General features: G+C 66.6%; 1 protein-coding gene across 1 annotated transcript in view; it reads left to right on the top strand.

Moving 5' to 3' along the window:
- KNDC1 (kinase non-catalytic C-lobe domain containing 1) overlaps positions 1–7899 on the top strand; it is a 37566-nt gene that overhangs the window by 29439 nt on the left and 228 nt on the right. Inside the window, 9 exon segments of the mRNA XM_025047543.1 lie at positions 570–717; positions 797–976; positions 1489–1695; positions 2165–2247; positions 2452–2599; positions 5348–5470; positions 5570–5629; positions 6370–6527; positions 7851–7899. The exon segment at positions 7851–7899 is cut by the window's right edge and continues 228 nt beyond it. Coding sequence (XP_024903311.1) covers positions 570–717; positions 797–976; positions 1489–1695; positions 2165–2247; positions 2452–2599; positions 5348–5470; positions 5570–5629; positions 6370–6527; positions 7851–7899 — 1156 coding nt within the window.

The following is a 7899-nucleotide window of genomic DNA, read 5'->3' as shown; positions in this document are numbered from 1 at the left end:
GCAGGCCGGGCAGCGCCAAGACACCCAGCGAGGAGGAGGGTCCTGCAGGCCGTCAGCCTCCGACCGCAGCGCAGCCACAGCGGACGGGCTGGGGCGGTGGGCGGTGCGCTCCAGCCTGGTCTCTGAGCTGGCTCGTCGGCCCCCACCGCATACCCCGGTGACTCTCCCACCAGGCTGGGCGCCACGGGCAGCCTCGGGCCACCGCGTCAGCGCCCTCCTAGTGGGGAGGGGCTCACGGGACACCCCACCCCGACTCCCCACACGTGCGGTCAGGCTCCCACCCTGCCTATTGGGAGCGGCCTCCTGCCTCTGCATCCTGTGCCGTGGGGGTGGCAGGTGCTCTGGAACGGGCACTGGGGAAGGTGCAGGAGGGACACAGGCCCTGCCCGGGACGCCAAGCCCTGGGCCCCCACCGCATGGCTGGTGCCTCCCCTCTTGTCCTTGGGAGGGCAGGGCCAGGGCCGAAGTGCCCCGAGGACAGAGCTGCCGCCGACCCCACATACAGCACTTTGCTTGGCGGGCTGACCAGGACGAGGGCCGAGCGGCTCAGGCCCCCCATCTGCCCGCAGAGCCCAGCAGGACCCCAGCTCGACCTTCTCCAAGATCTACAAGCGCAGCTTCTGCCTGCTGCAGGCCTGGGTGGAGGACTGCCACGCCGTGGACTTCGCCCGGAACGCCGACCTGCTGGCCAGGATCAAGGACTTCATCTCCTCCAAGGTGACCGCGGGCGGGCGGCAGCCGGCCCACAGCAGCACTGCCCCGTCGGGGACCAGCGGTGACCCCTGCCCCTGTCCAGATCCTGCCCCTGGACGGCTCCGCGGAGCGCCTGCTGGGCCTCCTGGAGGTGGGAACCGACCGGCGGGCAGAGGGCGCCCCACGCAGCACAGACCTGGGGGACCCCCGGGAGGCCGAGGAGGATGTCAGGCCACTCAACGCCCTCTGCAGGAGGCTCTCGGAAGACGGCATTGCCCGCAAGGTGGGGGTCTCCCCGGGGGAGGGCCCAGGGGTCCCACATGTGTGTGCCGCACACGGACACGCACAGCACACACACACGTGTGCCTGTGAGCACACACGTGCCTGCCCGTGCACGTGCATGCACGGTCCCTTGCTGCCAGTCCTGGGCCCGATGTGTGGGGCTGCACTTCCTGTCCCTCACCCTGGGAAGGACAGCAAAGAGCCTGGCCAGGCACTCAGATGACCTCACCTTCCTGACCCTGGGACCAGAGGTCCAGGTGGAAGACGCATTGTCAGGAAATAGCCTGGGACGATGGCAGGGTCTGAAGAACCTTTCCATAATACGTGGGGACAGCCCCAAGCTTCCGCATCTCTGTCCGTGAGGACCCACTAAAATGACCAGGGCGGGTGTCCTTGAGCCAACACAGCCACGGGCGGGAGGGACTCGTCGAGAGGCTCTAGTTGAGCCAATGTGACATACTGGGGCCTGGAGCCCGCCCGGATGCTCCCCCTACCCCCCGCCCCGCCCTGCAGAGCTTCCCCTGGAGGTTGTCACGGGGCCACGGGCTGGCGCTGCCTCACCACAAGGAGCACCAGTACAGCATCGCGTCCGCCCTGCCCAAGCCCTGCTTCTTCGAGGACTTCTGCGGCCCCTATGCCAAGGCCAGCGTGAAGGGGCCCTGCTTCCTGACGGAGTACAGCGCCCACCAGCTGTTCACCCAGCTGACGCTGCTGCAGCAGGTGAGGGCCGGCACGGGCCGGAGGGACACGTGGACACACAGTGAAGCGGGTCGGCTGCCAGATGCACGGGCCACGGGGAGCTGCCACCCGAAGCGGGACCCGGGACAGGCTTTGGCTCTGGGCCCACAATGGGCACGTACGGCCGGCCGGCCGGCAGCTCCAGCGTCCCTGACACCCCCACCTCGCAGGCACAGGAGGGTGCCGTGCGTACCACCGTGAGCCACCAGCCTCCTCCATCCTGGAGCCTCCAGGCATCCCTTCCCATGCCACCACCCTGAGAGGAGACAGCATGACAGCAACCCAGCACGACCCCAGCCAGGCAGGCTTCCAGGGTCCCCTGGGGCCGGGCCCTACTGCGTGCTGGGCAGGCGTCAAACCTATGACAGCCGAGATGCCCCCATCTGCTCCCTGGGACGCTGCATGACCGCAGGGTCCCTGGAAAGGTGCCCTGTGTCCTTGTCTCCGGCAGGAGTTATTTCAAAAGTGCCATCCTGTCCACTTCTTAAACTCACGGGCCCTGGGCGTCACGGACCAGAGTGCAGCCATCCCCAAGTGAGTGTCCACCCAGCGTCCTGGGAGGGACAGTTGGTGGATGGGGCTTGGGGGCTACACCTAAGTGTCTCTTGGACACCCTTGGCCAAAGGGCCATGCCGGAGCCCCGAGCGGCCTCAGAGCCAGGCCCTCCGCACTCTGCATGGCCTGGCCCCACCCCGGGCCCCTGCGGTGGCCTCTCTGTGACACACACATCTTTTCCAGAGCCACGTCTGAGTCTCTGCCAGCCAAAACCTGCAGCTTGTTTCTGCCCAACTACGTCCAGGACAAGTACCTACTACAGCTCCTACGGAGCGCGGATGACGTCAGCACGTGGGTGGCCGCCGAGATCGTCACCAGCCACACCTCCAAGGTTGGCTCCTCCGTGGCTCTGAGCTCAGAGCGGGGCGTGGGGTCCGATGGCACAGGGCCCGTGGCACCTTGTGGGGTGGGGTTTCCACAGACCCCCACCCCAGACAAGGGGAAGCAACGCCACGGCCGCTGGCAGCGGTGACGCCAGACAGCGTCCAGCCACCCACGTGTACTGCCTGCCACACCGGCCCGGATGGTTCTCCGGTCTCTTGGGGATGACATGCCTCTGTCCTCCGTGGAATCTCCACACGTGTGTCACTCAGACACACGTGTGTGTCACACGCAGTCACCATCACAGACCCGCCCACCTCACCCAGCCCCTCACACAGTCTGGGGCCTGTGGCCAGACCCAGGGACCACAGTGCACCGTGGGAGCCCGTCCACGCTCCCGCCTGAGCGGCATCCCCAGGTTGGGAATGGTGACTCCCAACTGTCCCCCTCTCCTGAGCTCTTTGGGGTGGGAGTCAACTCGGTCACTGTCACACCCCCTACAGCAGCACATTGTGTGCCCTAAGCCAGTTAGTGGAGAACATGAAACAGGGCGGTGGTCCAGGCGAGAGCAGCCGCCCACTTTCTGGAGCCCTGGCCTGTGGGTGTCTCGGCCTGAACCGACGCCGCTGCTTCGGGCAGGCCCAGAGGGACAGTCACGTGCCTCAAGGCCCTCGGAGCTGCTGCAGAGCCCACCGGAGCCGCCACCTGCCCAAGATGGCGAAGCCAAGCTACATCCACGGGCACTAACGGCCTCTGCAACTGGTTTCTCCTTTGCGTCCCCCTCCCCAAACCCCACGGGGAACCCCAAGGCCCGCTAATGGCTCAGAGATCTACTTCTTTCTCCTTTTGGGGAGAATTCTCGGGCTTAGGGATCGACTCCCCTGCTTCTGTCAGGACGTGAGAACAGGAGGCTGTTCTAATCCTCGGTGTTAGAAATGTCACGAGTGACATGAAACGCAGCCCCCCGCCCCGTCCGGCCTCCACAGGGGCCTGCGTGCTCGGGCTCCGCACGGACCTTCCCAGGGGACGTGAATGAACTAGGGGTCAAGAGTCACCTCACAGGCCTCGCTTCCGGGGACCTTTCCCACACCTGAGCCCCCAAGAAAGCGGAGTCCGTGGGTGTCCCAGGTCCCCATGCCTGTGCAGTCGGCCTGCGGAGCAGATGAGGGTCACGCCCAGGGCGTCCGCACCGGCCCTGAAGACAGAAGAGACAAAGCCCCTTCCACCGCCACGAACGGCTCCCACGTCCCCGTGAGCGCAGACAAACAGCGTCAGCAGCAGCCACGGGTCTGCGTGCGCGTGGCCGGTGTGCCTATCACCGAAGCGCCTGCTGTCTCTCGGTCGCCCGCTGTGAGCTCAGCACCACGCGAAGGCGGACGTCTGCGTGCGCGACGTGACCACAGAGACCTGTTAGGCTTTGAACAGCCGGGGCGCGCGGTGGGGCGTCCGCAGGAGCCCTCGGCGATGACGGTGGCACAGTCGTTCGGACAACATCCTGGGGCAACGGGGCGGAAAGGCGAGTTCAGCGTAAAGTGTCCCGCCTAAGGAAAAGCTTTGTCTCGTTTTAGATGAAAAACGGTGGGTTTAAAAGCAAAATGGCATTTTCGTTTCGTCGGGTAAGTTTAAAAGTGATGGCACACGGCGGCCGAGGAAGCAGCAGGGGGAGCGTCCACTGACGGAGGGACAGGCACCGTCGAGCCACCCGGACCACGGCGTACTGTCCCTCCCCGAAGAGCAGCGAAATCATAGCGCCAGCCGCACGTGACGGACGCCGAGCGAAGTGAGCCCGGCACCGAGACGCAGGCCGCCGACTCCACCCGTGAGTCGCACGCAGCTGAAGCCGAAGGTCGGTGGTGCCTGGGGCCGCTCAGCGGGGCCGCTCCGGAGGTCTGTGACACGACCAGGCGATGCCACTGAACTGTTAAAAAGGTGACGTGGGCAGATTACATATTATGTACTTTTCTAACCACAAAATTTTTTAAAAAACCACAAAGCGATGGACCCGTTTCAGCCGAAAGCGCGTGACGTCGCACGCTCTGCACCTGTGCCTCTCCACAAAGACCCTCGGGAGAACACGGCGGCGAGCGGCCTCCAGGGACCGTCCGTGCGGCCACAGACGGGTCAAGCCCGGTGGACGGGTGTCTGGCCCACCCGAAGGACAGCCCCGGCCAAGGCGACGGTCTGCGGGGCGAGGCCGCCCTCAGGGGGTTCAGCTCAGCTTGGAACCTCAGTCTCCGGCGCCGTGTGACACCCAGTGCTCTCTGAGGCGCTGCGGCCACTCGGGGCGAGCTCCCTCTGGGGGCGGCGGGCGCTGCTCGCCCGATGACCGACGGGCCAGAGAAAGCGGTGGGACCGCGGGGAACCCCGTGCCCGGTCGGGCGCCGAAACCACGTCCCGCAGCGGAGCCGGCCCGGTGGCCGGAAGCTGCCGTTTGTGCCATTAGCTTCTGACGCGGCGGCCGTGTCCTGCCCGTGTGGGCTGCCCTTCCCGGCCCCCTCTGTCCCACATCCCCGGAGTGGCCGTGCCGAGGTGTGACGCTGACGTCTCCGCACGTCTGAGTGTTCGCTGGGCGTCTGCCCCCTTGTTCTCAGTGGTGCCCGCCCCGCCGCCCGCTCCCCGTCCACCACGCGCACCGCGCCCAGCTGCCTGGTCCTGGCGCTCACGACCGGGCCGCGGCGCCAGGTTCTCACAGGCCCTAAAACGTCTCCGCGTGTCCTTTGCAGCTGGAGGACGCTGAACACGCCGTTTCCTGTTTCAGCTGCAGGTGAATCTGCTGTCCAAATTTCTGCTGATTGCAAAGTCTTGCTATGAGCAGAGGAACTTCGCGACAGCCATGCAGATCCTGGGAGGCCTGGAGCACCTCGCCGTGCGGCAGTCGTCCGTGAGTCCCCCGGACGGCCCGCGGCCACCCCGTGCTGACCCTGTGCTGCTGGGCACGGGCACCGCAACGCCTGGAGGCTCACCTGTGCTCTCGTTCCAGGCCTGGAGGACGTTACCTGCGAAGATGGCAGAGGTCATGGAGGAGCTGAAGGCCGTGGAGGTACAGCTGCTTTGCGTGAGCTTCCGGCAGCTCGTGTCCTCCGGGGTCGTCCTCGACACAGGCCCCACACGCCTGGGGGGTGGCCCAGCAGAGCCTGCACCGTGGCCCCACAGCACACGGACCCTCCACCACGGCCTTGTCCGTGTCCCCATGCTCCCCGTCACAGGGCACCCAACGCCCCCTGCTGGCCCAGAGGCCCCGGGCTTGCTGCCCACCTGGCAGAGCGCGGAGGCGGCCTCATGAGGCCGCGAGGGGCAGACTCGGGCCTCGGGCCTCGTTCCCCTTCGGGCAGCTGGGCCCCTCCCTGGAGCCCAGAGGAGAGGGTTAGGGAGGGGGCTGGCCATCGGGGGCGGGGGGATGGGAGGGGGGCGGCTGTCCCCGGCTGGCACCAGCCAGGGAGCCCTGCAGCTGGCCCACCCGGGCCTCGGGCCTCGTTCCCCTTCGGGCAGCTGGGCCCCTCCCTGGAGCCCAGAGGAGAGTGTTAGGGAGGGAGCTGGCCATCTCAGTGGAGGGAGCTGGCCATCTCGGTGGAGGGAGGTTGACAGCCATGCGACAGGTGTCAGTGTCCTCTCGTGTCTGCAAGCCCCACCTCGACCCCACAACCCAAGGTGTGCCTAGCCTGGGCTGTGAGTCAGCGCACGGCGCCTCCTGGGACTGGCCGGGCTGAGCCGGCCGCTGGCAGGGCACCCAGGACTGACCTCTGGCCTGTCCTCCCGCCCCGGCCCCGGCCGGATGGCCAGGTCTTCCTGAAGAGCGACAGCCTGTGTCTGATGGAAGGCCGGCGGTCCCGGGCCCAGCCCACCCTGCCCTCAGCTCGCCTGCTGGCCATGCACATCCAGCAGCTGGAAACCGGCGGCTTCACCATGACCAACGGGGCCCACAGGTGGAGCAAGCTCAGGTGAGGGCCTCCCCACCCGCCCCATGCCTGAGGCCTGGGCCCCGGACCCTCGCCCAGCCAGGCCCTCCTCCCCCCACCCCGGCCACCTGCAACCGCTCCTCTGCGGACATGGTGCCAGCACCTCCCACGGTGGGGCATATGCAGTCAGTCCCTAGTCATCGCCCCAAAGGGATGGGACCTCCTACGGGAGATGCAGGCCCGCTTGGAACCTCACCTCCATCGGCCTGTGCCACCCTCCCTGGCCCAGTCACATCCCCTTCTCCCGGGGGCCGGTCCCCAGGTGGCCCCTCGGGGGCCCAGCACACCTGGGGGCCCATCTGGGAGGCGCTGGTTGGGGGTCTGGTTGCAAAACCACCACCGTGACCCCAGCCAAAGAGAACGCTGCCCCTTCGTGCCTCGGCCAGTGCAGGGCGCCCTCCCGGGCCCCACCCCAGCCCTGCGGCCCTGCCTCTCGTCATCCGCAGAGCAGGCAGCTGGGGGCCGGTCAGGACCTGGCCCAGTCCCACACTCCTCAGTGTCAAGGGCAGGTGGCCTTGCTCTGCGAACATGGCCCAGGGACCTGAGCCCAGGGGTCCCACCAGCTCCATGCAAGGCCCCCTTTCAGGCGCCCATTTGAAAATAGTATTTAAGAGACAGCACAGTGCACACTTAGTGTCCGGGATCAGCAGAGTGGGGGCTGACACCCACAGGGACGCCCACCGCAGAAGGCCCGGGCCAAGGACAGTGTCCACTCGTCTTGACTGTGTGCACGCACCTGGCTGTAGTAACTGACGACGGTGACACCATCCATGCTGGACACACAGCTTCCCCTGCCACACCCAGCCCGGGACGTCTCCTAGGCCCCCCCCCACCCCTGCCTGGGCTCCCACTCCGAGGTCCCAGGCTTCTTGGATGACGCCCAGGGGTTGCTGGTCACTGTCTGACCTGTGTTCTCCAGGGTAACGGCCCTGGTTTGTGGCGTTGGCCGGTTCCCGGGGTGTAAACCCTCACATGGTGGTGGCTCAAGCTGCCATCCTGACGTCACTGAACACAAATGTGCACCCAGCACACACAGACCACTGACCACATGCCTGAAATCACGTGCCCACCACACCCACGCCTGTGTGACCCCCACGGCTGGCACTGGGTCGCCTTTCAGTAAACGTGAAATGAAAAGCAGACAGACAGACGGATGGACAGACGGTTGTGGCCAAGTCAGACAAACGGGCCTGAGCAGGGTGACGAGGTTTGGCCTCGCGAACACAGACAGCTCCGTGGAGCCTCAGCTCAGTTCCCGGAGTCGGGGGGCCCCGGAGCCGACACGCCCTTCCCCGCCCCCCACAGGAACATAGCCAAGGTGGCGAGCCAGGTGCATGCGTTCCAGGAGAACCCC

This window comes from Pteropus alecto, unplaced genomic scaffold, assembly GCF_000325575.1.
Source record: "Pteropus alecto unplaced genomic scaffold, ASM32557v1 scaffold74, whole genome shotgun sequence".
NCBI classification, from domain to species: domain Eukaryota; kingdom Metazoa; phylum Chordata; class Mammalia; order Chiroptera; family Pteropodidae; genus Pteropus; species Pteropus alecto.
This window is presented reverse-complemented; position numbering and strand designations above follow the sequence as displayed.